The sequence below is a fragment of the Linepithema humile genome, chromosome 5 (genome assembly GCF_040581485.1).
Source record: "Linepithema humile isolate Giens D197 chromosome 5, Lhum_UNIL_v1.0, whole genome shotgun sequence".
Taxonomy (NCBI): Eukaryota; Metazoa; Arthropoda; class Insecta; order Hymenoptera; family Formicidae; genus Linepithema; species Linepithema humile.
The window spans coordinates 17,281,562-17,304,324 of record NC_090132.1 but is presented as its reverse complement, the minus strand read 5'-3'; the positions used below and the strand labels follow the sequence as shown (position 1 = coordinate 17,304,324).

At 41.3% G+C, this 22,763-nt stretch overlaps 1 protein-coding gene and 1 long non-coding RNA gene across 4 annotated transcripts in view; one reads left to right on the top strand and one right to left on the bottom strand.

Annotated features, from left to right (window-relative positions):
- LOC105669331 (uncharacterized) overlaps window positions 1–22,763 on the top strand; it is a 97,244-nt gene that overhangs the window by 38,429 nt on the left and 36,052 nt on the right. Inside the window, exon 5 of the long non-coding RNA XR_001100243.2 lies at window positions 9,911–10,062. This is a non-coding gene — a long non-coding RNA (uncharacterized lncRNA). The remainder of the gene's footprint in view (window positions 1–9,910; window positions 10,063–22,763) is intronic.
- LOC105669327 (homeobox protein OTX2) overlaps window positions 1–22,763 on the bottom strand; it is a 50,540-nt gene that overhangs the window by 3,157 nt on the left and 24,620 nt on the right. The window contains exons 1-4 of one of the 3 annotated variants that reach the window (XM_067355997.1): window positions 16,862–17,597; window positions 14,631–15,090; window positions 9,436–9,555; window positions 3,769–3,923 (exon numbers count right to left, since the gene is read on the bottom strand). In XM_067355997.1, coding sequence (XP_067212098.1) covers window positions 3,769–3,923; window positions 9,436–9,555; window positions 14,631–15,090; window positions 16,862–16,894 — 768 coding nt within the window. In that variant the 5' untranslated portion in view covers window positions 16,895–17,597. Of the gene's footprint in view, window positions 1–3,768; window positions 3,924–9,435; window positions 9,556–14,630; window positions 15,091–16,861; window positions 17,598–22,763 lie in introns of those variants that run through there. The other 2 variants (XM_012362219.2, XM_067355998.1) reach the window with 2 other exon arrangements.

The window sequence follows — 22,763 nt, the reverse complement described above, 5'->3', positions numbered from 1 at the left end:
CAGAGAGACGGCGCGGATGCCGTGAAGTTGCGAAAGATTCGTGTATAAAACAAAAACGCGGAATAGATCACATTTCATCGGAATCGTTATATGATAACTAAAATTAAAATTGCATCTTTATGATCTTATAATGGACATAAATATTGAAAAAATTTCAAGATACATAACGCGATGTAGAAATCAATTAAGCTTCCACAATGAGCATTGTACGAGATATCGGCAGCTTTCAATAAGATATAAAAGTCCCGAGGCTCTCCGACGGAAGCCGTAAGCCGTCAGAGAGGAAAGATGTTCTACTGTCCCGCGACGAGAGACGAGACCGACCGAATGGGGAGTTAATCGGTGCAATGGGAAAGTAATCGCGGGCGAGCGGGCGTAACATTTCATTAAATCGCAACAATAACAAGGACTCGGAGGGAGGGGCCGTACGGGGGGAACGCGTGTACCGACGCGACGTCCCGACACGCGTGTATTGGAGCATCCCCTGGGATTCTCGGTGTTCATCGGCACGCATGCGCGAATCAGAGCTCGTCGTAGGGTTGTTTTCACCCCGATGTACGAGAGATCGAATAGTTGGTTCCGCCTATGAGTGCGTGCGCCTATTTCCCGTCTGTGTGAATATGTGCAGGGCAACGCGTACGCGTAGACTTCTCTCCGTAGTTGTACGTTATGGCTGCAAACACACGGGACATGTACGTACCCACGGCGATTCGAAAGACGCGCACACATATACGTGGGTTTTTCTCTCTGGAAAAGGGACGGCAGGGGTACAAAAAGCGACCCCTCGTAGGCCGCAAGCTCGCGAATGCGTTGTGATCGCCCCTCCTTCCTCCTCCACCTCCGTCCCCCGTAATACTCCCCCTCACGCATCCCCCTATAATCCCACCGGGGCACAATGTGGCCAGGGGTGCGATCCTATGAATCTATGCCCGCGCCTTTAAAAGCAGGACCCGTCGCCGTTGTTGTTATTATCGGCGGCATTGTAACAGTTGTTACGGAGAGCGCGAATCGCCGAAGCGTATGAGGGATTTCGAGCTGCACGGCCACGCACAGTGGTCGAACGAAGCAGGAACCGAGGAGCCATACACGACCCCTTTGCCTTTTGTCTTGGCGATGTCGAAAGAATAAGCGGAAACGTTAATCGCACATCGAGCCTATATATATTTTAATATTGAGATATTAGAGTACTAAGAAATTTAAGCTTCTAATAAAGGTAATTTTTTTTATGTGCACATGAATTTAAACAGAAGAAAGAGTATTATAATCTATGTGTAAAAGAATATTATTATAAGATCTGAATTATTTTGCATGCGTTGCAGTTAAACGTACTGAAATTTTACATCTACTTGATACGACAAAGTCGAAAAGTGCGCGAGATGAGATTCGGAGAGATAGATTATAATTATTCGTCGCAAAGTCGTTCACTCGTTTGTTTAACTTCTGCTTCTCCGCGATGGCGCGATAGGCAGATCCTCGTTTCGCAAAAGTCATCCTGCGCAATGGGGTGGGAGGAAATCTGTTGGGCGCGACGTGTGCAGATATTGCGTATCAACGCGAGCGAAACGAGCCCACGAAACGGCGAGGAAGACAGATCTACATTGAGGTGAACGCGGTAGACAGAGAACGACCCCATTATAGCGGCGTGTTTGCACAACGACACCCCCTTCAGAAACAGCGAGAGAAAACAAGAGAAGGAGAAAGAGAGAGAGAGGGGGAGAGTGTGTGTGTTACCCCAAAAACCAACCAAACAGGCCGCGATGGCATTCGGGGACCCCCGGGAGCAACCACCGACGGTTTCACGCCCGTACACACGAGAGACCGTCGGTGAGATCGAGGTGCAAATTGCGTCACCATCTGGTTTACATCCAGCGAACGGAAAACCACCCCAGTGGTCAGGGGGGGAGGGGGTGACGCAGCTGCGTTGACACTCTGTTATGACAAATATATTTTCTTATTTGTATTATTAATACGACCCCTCGCCGACGATACCAACCAACGGGGAACGTGTCATCGTTTCGTACGCACGATTGATGGAGAAAACAGCGCGCGAGAGCCGCAGGCGGTGTTCGCTAATGCGAACGTGATGATGGGTGTTCCGCTCGCGCCGCGTCGCTTCGATGTTTACTCATTTCGCGCCCAACGCGCCTCAAAAATGCCGCTGCGCTTATAAATATTCAAATAAATACACGTCTTTATTTTTCATTTAATTCGTATTCTTCTCCATTATATTTAGTTACACATATAAACATAAAAATATGATAGAATTCGTTCAAAGATAGAAGGTAGATGTAAAATTCCCTCGTGTCAAAGTTGAAATTACGCCGGAAAATTTTGCGATAGTTCCATTCGCGCAAAACGGCCGGCTTCCTCCCGAAATCGCACGTCTTGCCGCTTCTTCCCGTCGACGAGACAACATTTTCTTTTTATTCGTCCTCGGGTCGTAAGTGACGTACGAATAGCGCGGCGACGAACGCTGAACGCATTGAGAGACGCGCTGCATCGCGTCTGTCGCATCGTACGCAGCTGCACGGTTCTCTCGAGTCGAGAGAAGCGCGCGTATAGAACTCTCGCGAACGAGATAGAGCAGGGGCTATAATCCAGGAACAAATCAACGATATGTTGTACCTCGCACGCCGCACCACCATGTGTATCTTCATCCATACGCACACCTATGGCCTGCATGAGACCTTTGGCCCCCGGTCCAAACCCCCTGCCTTTAAAACTTTCAGATAGCACCCTTCCTCTGGATATATTATTCGCTCGCGCACGATTCGCACATGTATAGTCGACGCGTGTGTATACATCCCACATATACCGATTGCACATTCTCTTTGCTGTGCCCATGCGCGTATATACATATGTACGCAGTGTGAGGTACACCCTTTCGCAGTTGCGTCGCCATTCACGGCGGCTTAACTTCACGCGGAAACTCTGCGTCCCGGAACAGAATTTCCACATTTTTGTCCTATATATTTCCTATATATTTCGCGATTCTGGCGAGACAGGCTTGTTACGAGATGATGCCGCGATAACTGCGCGAATCGTCCGTCACTTGTTAATATGTAAACATAAATAAATATTTTAATCTCCGAACCTTCTCTCTTTCTAGAATATCACTTTTCTATTCACATTTCGTAAAGTTCTTTTCCGAATATCATATGTTAATGATGTAGGAGGAGAGTTAAGCGCGCTTGATGCTCGAAATTCGAGACACGACCTCGGAATCCCTGAGTCGCGATTGTAACTTAGTAACGCCCTGCCGCGAGATAGAGATGTCACGGGAACCGCAATAAAAGCATCAACGAGCTCGTCGGCACATCTATCAATGTACAACGCGGGGCTGCGACAATGGCGAAATGGAACGACGTAGGGCGCGAACGCCACGCTGTGTAAATACCTTAAATCTCGCCCGCGATTGCCGGAGCACGAAACGCGCTCTCCTCTGTCTCTCTCTTTCTCCTCCCTCCCCTCTCTTTCTTTCCTCTCTTCTTCACTCTCATTTTCGCCACGTATCGAGATCATCGCGCTTTGCATCGTTTGCAGTTGACGCGTAAAGAATATAATGACTTTAAACGTAACACTAACACACCACACGCAAAATCGATCAGAATAGCAATATCGGATTACTCGCGAAGAATGCGATTTACGTGTTTTCAAAAGATCCTTCTGCCCGCGTTATTATTTCTACGTCGTTAACGGCGATATTCCAGCAGCAATAAAATATTCGTAGTAGAGAGAGGAGGGAGGGGAGAAATATAAAATAATTACCTGGACCCGCGATTCTGGCAGGTTGATCTTCAGGGCAACCTCTTCACGCATAAAGATGTCCGGATATCTCGTTTTCGTGAATAGCCCCTCCAGCACGTCCAGTTGAGCCCGAGTGAAGGTCGTCCTCTCGCGACGCTGTTTGCGTTGATTCATACCTGCAACATGAGGAAAGGAGAACTCGTTGTTAATTATTGCGTCCCGTAAATCGCGGCGAGAGATTTCGTTTCGTCGCGTACCGATTTACGTTAACGAGCACTCGTAAAACTCCCCGCGGCGCTGGAAAGGGTAATTAAAAGGTTCGCCGTTCATAGACCTGATCGTATCACAGGTGGATTTTACATTAAACCACTCGATAGTTCCGCTAGAGGTGACATTCGACGGTTTTACACTTCTGCATAAAACGCAGCGATACTTAACGCGTATAAATGCGTGTTTTCGCTCAAAGGAATCCAGAGAGATATTCACCGCGCATGCACGATGCGCGACAAACGAAAAAGATCAGAAAGAGAAAGTTCGAGCTTGTAACAGAGATGCTTAGCTTAAAAAGATACTCTATGGATATACGCCATCAAATAAATATTCGACAAAAGAGAGGAACAAAGAGTGAAAGTGGCCGAAGATGGAATTATGTCGCGAGGTAGACGTCGACATCGAAGCTTCAATGTAACGTTCAGCAATCGCCAACGGAACGACCATCGTCGAAGACGATGTTTTGAGATACGGAGCGCCTTCGACGTTGGGTGTCTTCCACGAAGACGGGGGTTGTTGCTACGGCTGGTTGCCGCACGAGGCGGTAAAGGGGGGTCGCCGATGTGGAGGGGTGTCAGCGTTGCGAGGCCGCGATAGCGTAATTTTGAACAGCTCCCTCTCTACCCCCCTTCGACCCACCCCACGCTACCTTCCTCGTGCCATCGAGCCTCGCTTGGCTCGTTTCGGGACCCACGTAATCCGCTTATGAGGGGGTCATGGGGGTGCCGGTGAGAGGGGACAGGGGGGAGGAGGAGAGGCAGGGAGTACACCCCGGAATACACGAGCATCCAGAGGACTGAAGTCGCGGTTCGCTCCCAGCTGCCGCTGAAAACGACGATGCTGGGCTCTCAGCGGGCACGCCGAGAGTGCCAGTACATATATATACGGCGTATCCTCGTCGCGAACCAATAAAAAAGAGCGCCTGGAAAATTGCGCCTCGCTAGTGTCTCCGGGTTGGAAGCCGGATCGTAAAGTCGAGGACGGAATGGCGGAATTCGTGGCCGGGGGGGGGAATCGTCGGGTCGCCGGCCGCGAGGTATTTTATGTATCGAATTTTCGTGTTGTCGTTCCACACGGAGAACTCACGATGTTAATAACGATACAAAGAGATAGAAGTCCTCGGAATGCTGAATTTAACGAGCTCTAATCTTTCAATATGCGAATTCTTTTCAAAGTGAACAATCATACGAGTTAAACAATTGAGAGAATCGATTCGTTCACAAAGGACTAATGAAGTCCTGCTTCTCGCGAAGTAATCACATCTATAATCGTCCGGTTAAGACTCGCGAGACACGCCAGGCAGCTGTTTACGAAACGATCGATGCTTTCTCTTTCTCCTTTTCCATTCTCCTTATCCGCCTTGCTTGAAGATCCTACTCATCGGACACGACAAAGAAAAAGAGTCGTACCGTCGTGACACAAAAAGGAGAAAGTTTGCGTCAGCAGCGAAAGAGATAAAGAAGAACAAAAAAAAAACCAAGCGGCAATTTAAAGTCGCGAACTGGAAGAAGCATATCGTGAAAAAGAAAAAGAACGCGGCTCTCGAAGTAACTCTTGGAAATTGCATAAAATGTGTAAACGTGTGTGGCATTGCGGCAAAAGCACACAGAATGACGACACATTACGACGAAAAATTGCGTGCTGAAAATATCTAAAGAAAAAGTCGATTATGTATCGAATAATAGCGAGAAATTTCGTGAATTATGTAGCAATTAGAAATTAAACTAATCCTAAGAAGTATCCAATATATTAAAAAAAGTTTTTCTGTTCTTTTATACAGTTTTTTTTTTTTTTTTACTCAAATATAATTATTAGAAAATGGAAAAATTACACAATTAAAACAAAATGCCGAATACTTGTCAACAGATGAACGAATATATTCACATAATTTGAGCATTAGCCGAATGAACGTTTTAACATGAACGACAGTTTACAAACGGAAGCAACGACAAAAGCAACCGCGAAGCACCGAAGGAAGGAGCGGCCCAGAAGAAGAAAATATCGTCGTATCAGGCGCATCTCTCATAGGCGCTCTTCTCTGGTTCGAAGAGAGTTCGGGCTGACGACGAACGGCGACGACGACGATACCTGCGCGATTGGCTAACGAACTGGTCGAGTGGGCTACCAGCATGGTACCGTGGTAGATCCTCGGAACAGATTGCGTCGAGCTCACAATGTACAAACGCCACCGGTGGTCGGAATTACCGCCATCGCTTCGTGTGACGGACGCGGCACACCCGCGATCGTTCGATCTATGATACGTATCTCACCGCCCCCGGCACGGATCCGCCATTGATTATACACACAGAAATGTTGTGGAGTGAAACAACACCATCGTTCTTAGGACTGTCTCATTACCGATAACGCATACGAAAGAGAATTGAATTTTGACGAATATGATAATTTTTATCGATACTTTTTATAGATAAATATAAAATAAGTTTTTCTTAAGAAAGATAATTAATCTTTAACTGTTGTCTACGCAAGGGAAAATATCTTTAGAGCCTGCATCTTTCTCTATTTTTTTTTATACAAAAAGTGTCAGTGAAATAAAAATATCATTCATTTATTCATATTATCATTAATTCGTATAAAGCCTTCAAAAAAGCGGTTATATTTATTTCGCCATAATTATTTGATTACATGATTGTAGCATACATTCAACTTTTCTATATGTTACTGAATCATTCTAAACAAATCCCGTTTGACTGGGAGTTTCCTCGTGCTCATAGTCACTGATGTCGTAGTGGTGGAAGGAGAATGGCTCTGAGAGACGCTTTGATTGTCGAGTGGGCGTCGGTGCTACCGTTAACGACGGCTACTTTGCCATCGGCTCGGTGAAAGCTAGGCACTTCTCTACAGTCGAGACAATGACTCCTCGATTATGGTTCTTTGCTTGCTTCCTAACACACAAAATACAAATTGCTGAAGAAAATCGCCGTATTTTATTCTAGGCACTTATAGATTTTAAATGCCTTATTGCAAAATCTAAACTGTAATTAAAAAAACAAATCAGTTCGCGCGAAACTGAAAAAATATTTTATCGCTTGCTATATTAAAGATTAGAAATAAAAATATTTGTTTCTAACGAGATATTACCTCCCTTGTATTAAAATTAATTGCAAATAATTATTAAAAAGCGCTCGCAATGCTTAGAAGGAGAGCATTTCGATTGCTTTACATGCGTGAACGAAAAATCTTGACAACCGTATCATGCTTCGAGGAGACACAGTCAGCTAAGCGACTCTAATGGGTCGGCAAACACCCGCTGACTCCCGTAGTATGATTCGATTTATTATCGTCAGCGAGACGCGATACCAGGAGGGTTGATATAAGGGTTGCTCCGCCTCATTGGCCCGCAACGAGATCAGACGCGACCCTAATAGCAAATTCGTTTTGCGTTTATTGGATTCTTCCGCGCCCGCCGCGTTTCGCCGTTTCGTCGTCGAGATTCACGTAAGTCAATAGATCTGTAACGAAATTTTACGGTGATCTCTCTCACGTACAATCCGATGGTGTGCCGGTAATTCCACATACCGATTTCGGACTCAGATAACCTTTTTTCGTAATTGAAACGGAAGTATATGTTACATTAATACCTAATCTAACTCGTTAATTATTTATATAATGTGATATTTTGTGCTTATAACACCGCATATGTTTTGCAATTTTTGTAACTTGAGGAAATGCGTATGTGAAGCACATACAATGTCAAGAATAATTTATTACGGAAAAAATTAACAGCTAATTTCGCGAAAGCCATTTAATAAAGATAATTGAATAATAATTTTTCTTTTTCTTTCTATATTACGAACAAAGCGATATTTCAGAAAAGATAGAATTTGTCATCATAATTACAATTAGATTAAAATTGATGTCGATTAAATACTTCAATAATTTAACAGTGTGCAATAAAATATATAATGACGCGAAAATAATTAACAACGTTTGTTGGCACGTTGTTACTTTGATATATTATCCCTCGGCGATATTTAGACTCTCATGGGAGAGCGAGTGCGGTAAATTATACAAATAAATGCACGTCCAATTCAGATAACGTCGGAAAGCCCATTGCTACTGAAATACGGCACTGGGAATTTATCTCGAGCGCAACATATCACTGATATGTCAGGTAACTGACGGTAATTAATCACAATTACATGTAGCACTACAATCAACTGAATATCAAACGCATCGGCGCGTCGACATGCAAAGTTTTTACCATCATTTAATCGCGGTTTTGTCGCGGTTTTATCTGCGCTACCTTGTTTGAAAAAAAAAAATTGTTTGAAGCAAACACGTAATTCGTGTAACTCAATATTACTTTCACTCGTCGTTTTATGCGGATTGAACTTTTAATCCTTAACCCTTAAACCCGTACAGCTTAGTTTCGCTATGCACTTCTGCTGTCGTCAAAAGAATATACGATCACATCTTGAATGTCACATTTTTATCGGTAATCGTCACTATTGGATTATTAAATAATGAGATAAAAAATATCTGGGATAACAATTTTGTAAATGGATTTGACACAATAAAATAAAATGCTGAAAATTTGTAAAACCGTGGCTTGATAAATTGCAAGCAAAGAATGGAGAGCGTCAAGAAGCCGTAAAATGGCGGGCTTGTCGCACACAGGATGACTACTTTGATATTCATAGAAGCGAAACGCGCTGGATGGAGAAAGACGACAGTGGAAGGCGGGGCACGCTCGAGCACAGAATCGAAAATTAATTAAAAGCTAAAACGCGAATAGGCTGCTACATGGCGGCGCCAGGGGCAGAGGGTTGGATTATTGAGGGGGGGACCGTGGGATGACAGCACGTGGCGGGTGGTGACAGAGAAGAGGGAATTCTAAAAGGCCATCAGCTACGAAAACATTCGGCCGACTTTGCGTTTACAACGTGACCACTGTGTGATCGCAATATCGAAGGCTCAAGATGAGAAATTAAAGCCACACATTATTTCTGTCAAATTTTTACTTTTCATGAGCATGTTCAGTTTACATGACAATTTTTTTTATAACGATTTTAAGGAAATATTGTTTTTAATTTTTAACTCATCAAATTACGTGAGAATTTTCAAAAATAAAACTTATTTTAGATAATTTGCCACAGAATTCTATTTTTAATTTTATGTGTTGTATATATTTTAATAATGTGTATGTAAATTTGGTATATATGTGTTCTGTTTCGTGTATATTGCATGGCATATAAAATTATAAATAGAATTCCGTGTAGGAAGACTCTACAAGTCTTCGTGTGAATGGACTTTTTATTATGTCTATAATATATTCATTATCTCTACCTACTTTTTTTAAAGAAAATTCCGAGATTTTTAATAAACTTTCTTTGTAATCCGTGTAGATACCACCACCACCACCACCATCATGATATCATGATGTCTGCAAAATCATACCTCTGTTGAATAAAGCGTAGTCATACGGCTGGTATCTCTGAACCCTGTTTCTGGTACTCTTGTAGCCGATTTGAGGATAATTCATTTGTTGTCTTGCTGTACAAGGAATTTGTTGTATTTCTGTGAAAGGAATCAGTATTATAGATAATGGAAGATTGTTTGAGAATGTTCTGTGTAGTTTGTTTTCGGACAATATTCTAAAGCCTCTTCTAGACATTCGACAATTTGCGAAAAATTTGAAATAGATTTCATTTCTAATTTTATATACTACATATTTTGATGCATTGTGTGTATAGTGATATGTATTCTGTATTATGTATGCGTAATCTAATTTTTTTATACTTTCTATTACATGGTATAAAACTGTAAATAGAATTTCGTTTTAAATTCTATTCCGAATTATATTCGTGTAAACAATTTATTTGTAAGGTTAAAACACTTTTCAATTAACAATCGAAATTTGTATTATTTCCAGAGAACCATTCGTGCTCTGAAAAACAAGATGGTGATGTAAGAAATTGAAAGAAGCCGTCGTTCGTACGGGAGTTCCGACGAGAAGGGATGGAAAGAAGTGCGTGTGGTCGTGGTGGACAGCCGTTCTCATACGATAATCTAGCGGATATGAACGTAAGTACGTAACAAAATACCGATGTGCGCCCGGGATGAGCGAGTAATCGGATAAGTTTTGCGTTGCGATGCAACCGACACCGTCTTCCTGGCGACGTGGCATTCTCGAAAAATTATTCGGTTCTTATCAAGTAACACGACGGCGAACAGGAATTGAAAGCACTCTTGGGAAGCATGATGAAGACTCTATACTTCATCTATCAATTTCCCATGCAGTGACAAAATCCACATACAAGAAACCAGCTAAGTTTCGAAGTAGCGATGTTTGCATAAGGGAATGCTAGCGTGTAGAAAAGCCTCGGTAAACGCAATGGATCTCGCTGTATCAATAACAGAGCTATAATTCTGGTAGGATATCGCGCGGTGGGAGACACGGGCGAAACGAGAGAAACGACGAGGAAAAGAAACGGAATTTCCGCGGGCGAGTGTCGATAGTTCGTCGTACGCGACATTTCACTCAGCCTCGAGTGTTTGTCTTGCAATTAGGTCTGGATTTGTGTTTGGCCTCTTCACACCCGCCTACTCAATTTAGCCGTGACACGCGCCGCCATGGAAGCGGCTCTCTTGTCGTTTCGCGGCCACTTGGCAACAACGAGCATGTAGCACGTGGCGCGGCCACGTGCCGCCCTTAACTTGACGCCTAATTGAGTGATTGAAATCGCACCGAACTGACAAGCCCATCCAGCGGAGAACACGCTGGCTTTCAACTGTAGTGATATTCGCAACATTTGATTTGAATTTCGAAAAGACTACGCTTATGAATTATATTTCGCTGTGAATTCGCGGAAATATTAATAACATTAAAAATTGAAAAAAAAAACACAAGATATCAAAATATATGTCAGCTTCTTCGAATAATAATTTAATTTGATTGAATGGACAATACTCTTGTTTATAAAATCTTTAAAAAAAGGCTATAAAAAATGTAGCAGCAAGTGTATACATTTTTTTCAATTGTAACAACACGCTTTTTAACACAAGGGATACATTGCGCTTCGCGATTTTGAGAAGTGCATATCGCATATTCAGGATCAAAACCACTTGTTCTATCGCTCCCTTTCGATTAACAATCGGCAAGAGAAAATCATTGACAACGATGTCTTTATTTATGCGCCGTGATGCAGCCGCAGTGACGAGCAGGAGAAAGTTAAGTGGATGGGCAATTTCTCTGCAATAACAAATAGTAGCTTGGGTGGGAAAAGGGCGGAGGCCATGTGACGCGATTCCCACGTATTCTGCTGTATGCCGCGAATACTCCGTGGGAGAGAGAGTCCCTACGTTTGCGCATCCCTTTCTGCCTCCCCGGGACAAGCCTCCTGCCCGAAGCTATCACTCTTTCGTCGATGGGGGTGCGATCGACTCCTCGCCTGCACGATTGCATAACAAAATAAACACCGACGCGCGACGCGTTTCGTGCGACATGAAATCTCCCTTTCTGTCGACACGTCGTCGTTGACGAACCGACACCATCGACGTGAATTAATTCGACGCGAAAGGCCGTCGCATTTTTCATTAACTCCGCAACCCAACTGTCAACCCCTTCTCGCGCGCGAGAAATGAAATACAGCAGAAGAATTAAAACACTTCAACGACCGCGAAAGTGTCCGCGAGAAAAATATAAACTTTTCAAAAACCTCACACGATACTCACATCGTGCGAGTCGCAAAAATCACGGAATACCGATCAGAGGGACAAATGGCGGCTTCGCGGCGGTGGTTACGAATCACAAACGGACGATAAAAGCGAAGTCTCTCCGGCGGCACCGAGTCGTCGCGCTCTGTTGCTCTCCCGCGCTATTCCCACCGTCCGTCCTTTGTTTCTATTTTCGTCTCTACCGCGCCGTCCTCCAACCCCGCGGCGTCCCCGTCGTCGTTGTTCCTCTCTCGTTCGACGGCTTTTCGTGTAGCGCGGATACGCCTACAACGGATACAGGCAACCCGCTGGACGTAGGTACGTAGGGACCTAACGGCGGACAGATCCGTGTTTCCATGGAAACCCACCTATCTGCGTCGGTTGGACCTATACTGCCTGCTGCCACCCTGATAAGCGGCTTACTCTCATGGTTCTCTCCACTCTTCTTCGTCGAAGCATCCCCCGAGCCCCTCCAACCACTCCATCTCCTCGACACTCTGCCCCCAGCACCCTGTGTCCCTCCGCCGCCCGGGCCCCTTTTCGAGCTGTCGGTGAAAAGAGAGCGAAACGGCGAAAGGCGAATGGGAAAGGGAGAAGAGGAGCCGACGACGACGACGACGACGACGATGACGACGCTGCCGCCGCCGCTTTCCGCCGAATCGTGCCGCCAAAGGAAACAGACGTGAAAGCGCGCTCTCTTCGTCGCTCTTTCTCTTTCTTTTTCTCTTTACTCCGTTTTACTTTATACTCCACTCTTGTTCTTTCTCTCTCTCCCTTTTAGCAGCGCGCTCTCATCTCAATCCTCCGCCTTCCTTGATGCTAGTACGATCTCTTTTCGTGTACGCGCGCACCCCGTGCCATACTAGAAAATTTATGCAGTCAATTACCGACCCGGCAGCGACCTCGAGAGTGGAATCGCGGAGGGATTCCTCTCCGAAATTGCTGCTTCTTTGTCTTTCTGTTTCGCACACCGCGGCCGAGATCTTCCCGGTTTTTCCATCCGCCAAATGTTCGGAGAATGTCGGGCTTCTCCAGCCTCTCTGCGGATAGAGTGAAGAGGGAGGACATTCTAAGTTTCGCTCAGCGACCATGAAATGCGTAATGAACGGTAGCCACAATCTCGCGGACGGATTTTCCGCGAATATTCGTTTTATCGAAGCTCGCCCAATTCTGCTGTCACCAATATCTCGATTGCATTTCCAAAACGATCATCAAATATTGCTTTGGTAAATATGTAATTCTTTTCCGACTCAATTGGATATTTTTTTTATATTTATTTGGAGGATAAGCATGCGATAGAAGTGCATTGCGTGCGCGTTTCTCGCCAACTCGCAACGATAACTATAGATGAGAAGCCCCGAGATAGTTCGACATTCATACGGCTTCAGTCGATGCATCGATTTGCATGGCAATCAATAACGTTGAATATGGCGAGTATGCGAAATACTTTTACAGCAGCAGCTAGCAACGTATTATATCACTCGTGTCACATTGATAAATTAATTATTGTTCACAAAATGAGTTAATAATAATAATATTTGCTTTCTTAAGCAATATGACAAAGTAAAACAGTTAACAAATTAGGCAATGCTAAAGGTATGCTAGAATGTATAATGACGCAAGGAAATTATCACAAATAAAAAGCTTTCAAAAATCAATATTTCGAATCGATTGCAGAAATTTTCTTCTACTTAATTCTAAAGACTTATAACTCAGGAATAACTACATATGAATATGAATTTAACATAGCGGTTTACTTTAAGCACATATAAAAGTTGTTGACAAATTAAATCATTTTGTTGGGGAACGAGAAAGTTAGATTTTTCAGTGGAATTCCCTTTTAAGCGCAGCGATTATCCGCCGGTTTGCCGAATGAATACTACACGGAATCCGTCACACACCGCGCGTTATAACGCCGACCCGCAGATTAAAGCTCGTCTTTTATTTCAGTGGATTAGTCGGCTAGATAAATCACGATCGAAAATCTCGCCCGTCTTTTCTCCGTATTTTCGCGGTATTTCATGATTCATTTAGGTGACGCTTTTGCAAGAAAGCGTTTAAGAACAGTATCAGAGTACGGCTAATAAACATCAATACCGAGAACGATACCACTATCGCCACCTCACGATTACCTGAAAACTCTTCTACGCGTCAATGTACCATCGAAACATTGGCTATTAGAACATCCCAAACTTTTGTGTAATGAATATAATGAGCCTTCATAATGATTGAATCCGCCACTACTTTCAAATAAATATCTCTGCATGTTTCATTTTTTACATCGTCAAGAATATTTTAAGTACGACGTCGTGTTTAAATTAATTATTCTAATTGATTTGTTCAAAAATTAATCAGTTTTATTCATTCATAATTTCGCTCAACAATACTTAATTAGTCATTCGAGCGTCTATGTAATTTGCGCTTATTCCAATGCAAAGTAATACAGAATGCAGCGCAATTTGAACGTTTCGAATGTTGCGGGCTTTTACGCAATGAGATTGATATAATTTCAGTGAGTTCAATTTTCGATGCTAGAAATAAAGATTGAGTAAATAAAATTTTTACTGGCACTTAATTAACAATTATTATCGCGTAATTGATACGATAAATTTGCTTTTACAACTAGAGTCTTAAGACTCCTGCATTCCAGGACACGTTGACGTGTTACGCGCGGAAGTCGACGCGGCTGCCAATAATCTCCCGCTTGTTCCAGAAAAGCAAAATTGGCCGCCGTGCTGACTTCCGCCACGCGTAACGCGTCAATGTGTCCTGTGCGCAAGAGCTCTTATGTAAAGCAAGAAGCTTTCCTTTCATTTACATTTTCTTTATTTTGCCGATTACTTTTTAATTAGCAGTCGATTAGCTACTCATGTGTTTATCAGCGTGTATTAATTAGCATCGAAATCTGAACTTAAAAAAGAAGGGAAAAGACTTACCTTGTGGAAACGCAGCCGCCAGTCCATGTTCGAGCGGATGGCCGTGTGGATGGCCGTGTGGAGCGAGGGCAAAAGGCGACGGCAAAGCGGGACGCGGCGCACCCGGGTGCGAGTGAGAATGAGGATGCGGATGGGTGCCAACCCCCATGGCGGGATGCCCGTGGGGGTGGTATTGATGAGGGTTTCCGGTTGAGGGGCAGGTCGCGCTTGCCGCCGTCAAGTAACTCGCCATGTCCAAGTAGCTCCTGATGTAAACTAGCTCACCCGCCACCGCGGCGTTATTATCACGCTCCCTTATCGCGTGACTCCCTCCACCCTGCTCGCCCGGCCACCAGCTGTTTTCCTCGCGATGAGCAGCGCCGTTCGCGTATAATGATGGCCGCCTCGCGTTGTCTTCCACCAGCCTCGGCGCCGGTTCTTCCGGTACCGGTACGCTGCCGTAAGCAGCGTACTCCTCCACCTGCAACAGCATTTAGTAAAACTTTACGTCATTGCTCGAAAATTCTAATCTTTTTTTTTCAAATGGTGTAAAATTGAAGTCAATTTCGCAGAATCACTATACAGTTTGCTTTCTTCAAACAGCATTGCAACGCACGATTATATTAGGTCTAAAAATAAAAGCACTAAACCTGACGGTATGCTTTGACACAAAAGACCTCAAAAAATGTGCTGACGTTTAAACAATAGAATACTTTCCACGAGAAAATAGAGTTACAAAGCAGTATTAGCAGTAAAAATTTATCTTATATTGTCTTCGAAATTTATTTTTCCAGAAAAGACAGTGTTTTGTTTTCCATAAATAAGTTTTCTTTCTTTTTGAATGAATGTGACTGATGGAAAAAAAGGTTCGAAGAAAGGTTATGACGAATAAGTCGCAGAACAAATGAAGAATTCATTAAAAATTTTTGACATTTCTTTTTTCTGAAAAACAAACTTTTTTAAAATACTTATTACAAAAGGGCTGAATTCATAAATGTCCTACAATATAAACAATGCAAATAAACAATAAATAAAATCAATGCATATTTTTGTTGTTAAATTTTAAAAGATACATATTCATAGTAAATATGAACGAAAATTACATGAAGGATTCTTTAGATCGTGTTAAATTCGTGTTTTATCCGTAATTTGTCCGTAAAATAGTTTATCAAAGAAAGTTTGAAATAAAATTTATTATTGTTTGTTACTTGCTAGATATATTTCTCATTTATGAAAAATATGGTTAAAAAGAAATAATATCAGAAACAAAATTTATGAATAATTTAATTCGATGTTATTTCTTTCGAAACACAATTCTTTCGAAACTATCCACCGTTAAATACTACTTAAAAGGTTATAGATGCCGCTCAGTTCTCTTTTTTTAGATTATTAATTACGATACACATTTAACTTTACAAATACTCATTTTTTATATTTCACGATTTTCAAACTCTGTTTAATTTAAAAAAAAAAAAGACAATTTAGTATAAAATATTAGGCAAAATTAAACAAAACAAGATCAAAAACAATTAAAGAGATCAATGCAATATGATAGCGAAGTCTGATTCAATCCAAGATTTTTGAATAATACAACAAAATTTTAATAATTTGAACACTATTTAATCGAATGATTGCGTGTTTTAACAATTACCTCTAATGAAAACAAACATTCATTGTCAATTTATTTAACTCTCATATAATTTATTATTTTGAATTTGTCACCGATACACTTGTCAAAAATGTTTGACGAATTCTTTGCTCTGCGACTAGTTCGTCGTATTTTTTCTTCGAATTTTTTTCTATTGATCATCCATTCAAAAATGATTCGACATTTGAGAAAACATAATTAATAATCTAGAAAGGAAAGGAACTGAACCATCTATAGCCTTTCAGGTAGTATTCAATAATCCCAATGGTGGTTAGCTTCAAAAGGATTGTGTTTCCAAAGAAATAACGCCGAATTGAATTATTCATAAATTTTATTTCTGAACTTTTTAACTATATTTTGCATAAATGAGAAATAAAAAAGCGCAACAAAATAACCGGTTCGCGAGTACGACTACATTATTAAATAGTTCAATTATATCTATTTACAGCTTGGGCTGTTGCAATGATAATATGTTGAAAAATTTAACTGCTTCTTTTTTTTTAATATAAAAACCTAGCCATTACTCACAGTAAACCACGAAACAGACTGTATACGATTGCTTAACTATATCAGTCTCTTTGATAAATTCACAATTACTGTTTACCAGTTGTTCACAATATCCAATATTGAACATCATAAAAAAGCATCATAGAAAGTTTTATCACAGTTTCAACACATCATATTATACACGATTTGTTCCGAATTACACTTATCAAAGATCTGCGACAATTTATGAATACACTCTCAACATCTCTAATTATGAACAGACCACTGTAGCCGAGCTTATTCTACTGATCCTTTTATGTCTACAAAATAGTTTTCTACGGTCCCTTCTTGAAAAATCAGGGTGGGGGTTAGCGATGGTGGGATATGATAGTGGGAAGAATTTATATAATAGCCACTTCAAAGACCTCGCAGACCTCGCAGACCCTTTTTAAAATTCCGAATGATCTGGCAAAATCAAACCGTGCAAAATCAGTTCATTGACAGCAAAAATTGTTATACAGCGGCGAAAAGAGAGGCTATAGAGAGACTATAAAGTTTTATGCCCTTATATAAAATCTAGCAAAGTTTTATTTTGGCCAGAACAGAGGAGAAACTTTTGTACACTGTAAAAAAATTGAAACATTTCGAGTCGAATTGCATATGGCGAACTAACAATCCTAATTCTTTGAACAGAATTTTGGTGTTCTTCTAATATCTTGATTGTTGATCTGACTTGATTTTTAGTCAATCTAACTCGATTGACTCGATTGTAGTTTGTGCAACAAAATTTATATAACTTTGAGACTTGGTTCTTTGTACTCAATTTTTTTCAGTAGCAACAATATATGTATTGCTCTTAATAATTGTTCGATTATGCAATCGCGCGAATTGATTGTCAACGAAATTAGCTAGCGAGAAAAGTGTATCAATCCAAAATCACATTAACATATTAAAAATATATCGAAAGTATAAACTAACATATTAATTATGCATTTACACGGAAGCCTGACGCGTTATTAACACCATGGCACGTGTGATAATGAAAATATAATTATTTGGTCTATTCATTAGTTTGTACAGCTGGTGAGCATTTTCGCTTAAAATTAAAATCGAGATGTTACGAATAGATAAGTCGACGTCATGTGTTAAACCGGAAGTAGCCACGCATATGAGGAAAAGCATGCCGAAAAGTCGGCTTAGCCGTGTGAAACTTAACTCGTCGCTAAACGGTTAAATAAACTTCGAGATGCGTTTTTATTCGGGCGGAAAAGGGAGAGGAGGCGAGAGGCTGATGCACCACGTAGGTAGGTATGTTTACACGGGGGCATTATGGCGGATAATGTTTGTTATAGGCGTCTATGCCGCGCTAGTCGGGAGAGGCGAGACTATCCGACGTTAAAAGGCCAGCTTGGTCGATCCGCTTACGGCGGATGAGGCTTAAATTGAGTGAGAGATAGTGAACTCTCCCTGCAACGAGTACGGCGCGCGAATAGCGCGCGTGCTGCTGCACCCAATGCTGTCGCATGTCGTATACATCGCATATGCACGTCGTTTATAATCTACGCGACAACCTCACGATAATTCCGGATACTTGCATTACGTTAAGCGAGAGAGCGTTGCGACGCGCGATAAGGAATCCTGTTCGGAATCACATCCTCTTGCATTTCTCAAACATTTCTTATCACTTGCGAAGTGTATCTCTTGTTTGTGCGGGCGGAAATAACTTGTCACTTTACACTTGCCCGTTTTGTGTACGCTGTTATTTTAATCTTTCATATGTTGTAAAATAGATTGCATTATCTATGCTTCGGTCTACGAAATTCATAAAAGTGCGAAATATTCAAATAACAGAGCCATTCAAAAAGAGATTTAAAGAAATGCAATTCAATAATTTTATGTTTTTAATCTAATAATCGTATTACACTTAGAGATAGGAAAATTAAAGGGACATCTTTTAGATTGTTGTTGCTTTCGGAAGAAATGTATTTTAAACGATATGTTTAATTTTTAGATAATCCAAAGAGTTTATAGTATAATCGAGTCGACTTGTATTAAATCGATCTCACATATTTCATATATTTCACTTTTCATTTGATAAATGAAATATTACGCAAAAGTTAAGTATTGCCGTTACATCTTTTTTATGCTTTATCATCTCAATAATGTTGTAAATGTACAATATCGATCGCACGAAAGCCTGAGATCGATAGCTTTCGCACTTACACGATTCCGCGATTGGACGGCGGTCGATGTTCGATTTCGTCGGTTTATCGGTGTTACTTCCGCGAAAATCGCGCCGGCGACGTTAAACACCTCAAAGCTCGCAAAAGCCGATTAGCGTCGTCGCCGTCGGGACGATTTCGGTGAAACGCGAATACTACTGGAAAAACTTTAACATCCCCTTTGCCAAGGGGGTGGAAGTTCGAGCACGCTTGTCCGGTGATTAAGCGACATCGAGGACGATTCCGCATTCTTTAAAAACGCTCGATTCGTTGCGTTCGTTTATGGGTTAATCCTTTCGCTGCAAAGGACGATCGTGGTAATCTACGTCGCCACGGCCGGTGTTTCCAAAATAATCCTCTCACGTTAATTGGATTGAAAAAAGCTGACGGCTGATTTCAACAACCTTCCTCAAAGTAGATATAACATTAATCTCTGACGGCCTGTTAATAAATGTAACTTTTTTTTTTATTTCAACGCGCGATGATCGTTAGCGCTGACGAATATTAAATTATTTTTCCTTTTCAATGTATCATTAAGAAATGACTGTTCGTCGATTTAACATTTGTTAACAAGAGTTCGAGGAAGATTAGTGAATTCGGCCGTGAATCCAACCTATTCTCAAATTAATTCTCGTTCACCAACTATGTCCAATTCTTGTTGTATACAAATATAATACACTATTAACTACATTAATGATACAAAAGATCTTACCATGCTAATATCTCACTATCACGTCCCACTTAAGTCACATAAACAGAAACTAGTCTATACTGAAATTAATAAAATTTGTCAATGTCAAGCTTTTAAATTTGATCAAGGAATTCTAGAAAATAATTTTGTTCCGAAACAATTGCCAGTTGCGGCTCATCAATTTTTTAATTAATTGCACACGGATGTAAACATATATTCAGCATATTGGACAACATTTCTGCACTTGTACATATATCTTGATGTTTCTAAATGCATCGAAAGTTAATTAATTTTAGGATTAAGAAGCTCACTTCTCAGGAATAAAAACCGCGTGTGACTCGGCAAGTAGTTTCCACCGTTTTATACACGATTAGCCGTCGTGGCCGCCATTGCATGGCACGAGCGTGACTCGTTACCGAGCTGGAAGGGGTCCGATAAATTGAGAGGAAAGAGAAGTTAACAAAGAAGCTTCCTACGGGCGATAACCGGTTCGAGGGAAGTCAAGCCGGAGCCTGGAGCCGCGGAAAGTCGCGAGATCTTCGATTTGCACGCCATAAGTCGGATCGAATCGCCATTATTAAAGCGTTCTCACTTCCGCTGCCCTCGGGCTATCGTTGAATGTATTCGATACAATCTCCGCGTGTGTATTTAGCCACTCAAATGATGCGAACAAATAGGTATATGCAAACAGAACAGATATGCAAAAAAAAAAACAGATAAAATTCGAAATAGGACAGATATTTCGAGATAGGACAGATAACAAATCTTTTACAAAAAAACCGAGTATTCCAAATTTTATATGTCCAGCAAAATCTACTTATTGTTAGTTCTTAAATTAGTATAATTTCAGTAAATAATGTCCATAGTGTTTGACATTAAACAAAAATGTGTAAACACGGACTCATAATCCAGTCTACGTTAAATAACTCTTAACGACAAATGAGAGATTACTATATAACATTCATGTAGGCAAATTTTGAAGAAAAACATGATACAATAATAAGAAACAATTTGAGAAAAGCGGAGCAACACAGAAGAACCTTGATGACCACTGCTAACAGAGAGTGGAGAAATAGACGAGACATTAAAACCACTGAATTGTAGCACTCGCGAGGGGAAGAAAAAATAGGTAGGAAAAAGACGGAGATTGAGTAAGGAGAAATGAGAAGGGCTCGTGTGCAGCATGTCTGCGCAAGTCATTCAACGAATAAGGGGAAGAAGAGCCGTGTGCGGCTAAAAAAATCCATATAAAGGTGAAAAGAGGAAAACCGGACGGGATGGCTTGTTCGAAGGGAGAAGCGGCGAAACGGGAAAGGAGGGGGGGGGAGAAGAAAAGAGGAAGGAGAGAGTAAGGGAGAAAGAGAGGCGCTCGTTGCGAGTTTGCGCGTTTTATCCTCTCCTCCCGTGTTCAAGCTCCGCCCTGATGTTTTCCCTCCTCCAGCTTTCCTATCCGCCCTTCGATTTCTCCTGAACCGCCGGGATCGTACTTTGCCGGCATCTCGATTTACTATCCTGCCATCTACACAACAGATACAGTCTTACAAAAAAAAAAAAAAAAATACATCCTGTGTATATTGAGGAAATGAAAAGTTACACGAATGAACGACACATTTCTTTGACTTCTTCCGTTCGGTGTATATATTTCTTTTTACGCGATTATCGCATTCCAACTATTGTTATTGTTAGAACCGATAAAATAATAGTTATAAATCCCAAAAAATTTTCTTTATACTGTTATTGCTTGCACGTGAGAAAAACACTTTCCTTTTTATCTGCGTTTATACTTTTCATCAAGCCGAAAAAGCTATGGGTTTTTCCGGAATACATTTTCACTTAAGAGATTGTACAAAACAAATCAAAATTTCCGATCAAGAAACTCGAATTATAACTTAGCAATAGCTTATTAAGTTCCGATAATTTCCTGAAAGTATCAATAATTAATATTTTACAAAATCTGGTATATAAATATATCAACATTTACCAGCGTTTGCAATTTATGAGATTCAGTGTTAGACAAACGAGAGTAATAGTGACAATAATTTCGCGGTTCGTTAAACTCCGAATTTTCGATAAATTGAAATGCAAAAATGCAACATCGAAATAGTTTAGTGAAATAATTGCGAGACGAATTAGAAGGTTGAAAGATTTTCTAATGATAAATCTTCTCGGTGCAATTAATTTTACAAATCCCTCCATAATCATCTTCGCATCATTTACTTCATCGGTTTCATTACTTTCACTCGAATTCCAATGCTATATTCACACAACCGGTTTACAGACGGACGCATTTTTTCGTCATTCCACCTCGTATTACACTTCGATTCCAAATTCCGGAGATGTTCGGGCGAATTAATTCGCGAATTAGGCCCGTGAACAGAAATTCCGTGCATTGGAGCATAATGTTTTTGATTCAAAAATATCTCGTTTCTCGCAGAATGTGAAATTTACATTTCTATATGTGAATTTATATTTCTCAATAATATTCGCGTTAAACGAAAATTGCACAATGTTATCGCGAAAGTTCGCATTTTCTGCAAACATGTAAACGCTGACACGCGCGGTTATTTATTGAAATTACCGACAATCAATCACTTGCTGATATCGAATGGACGTCGTTGGAGGATTCGTTTTGTTACGGGAATACAATCGCAAATGGAATACGGTGAATCGTAACGTTGGCATTTTTATACCTCGTTCGATCGTACGCCTACGACACATTCTGTATAACTCACGATCCGTGTAACTGTTCGATAAATTTGAACGCTGCGTATATGCTCGCGCATGCAATGCTTTCCTAATGTCTCCTCGATCTTCGTATTAAAATTTTCGAACTGCCTAGGGTCCCCGTTTTATGACCGTCTAATCTTCCAGCACGCTCGCGATCGATCGATCGACTGAAGAACGAAGCAGCAAAAATGGAAAGTTCAAAAATGCTTCGAGTGTTTGTGTTTTCTCAGTTGGCGAGTTGTAAAAAAACGTGCGGGTCTCATGGTCGCTTTTGTCACATCTCTCGGTTCTTCGATTCTCGCAGGGCCACGGATTCATCCGAGGGTCAATCTTCCTTTCTTCTCTTTTTTTTTCCGTTTCGTTCTCCCGTAGGATCATTC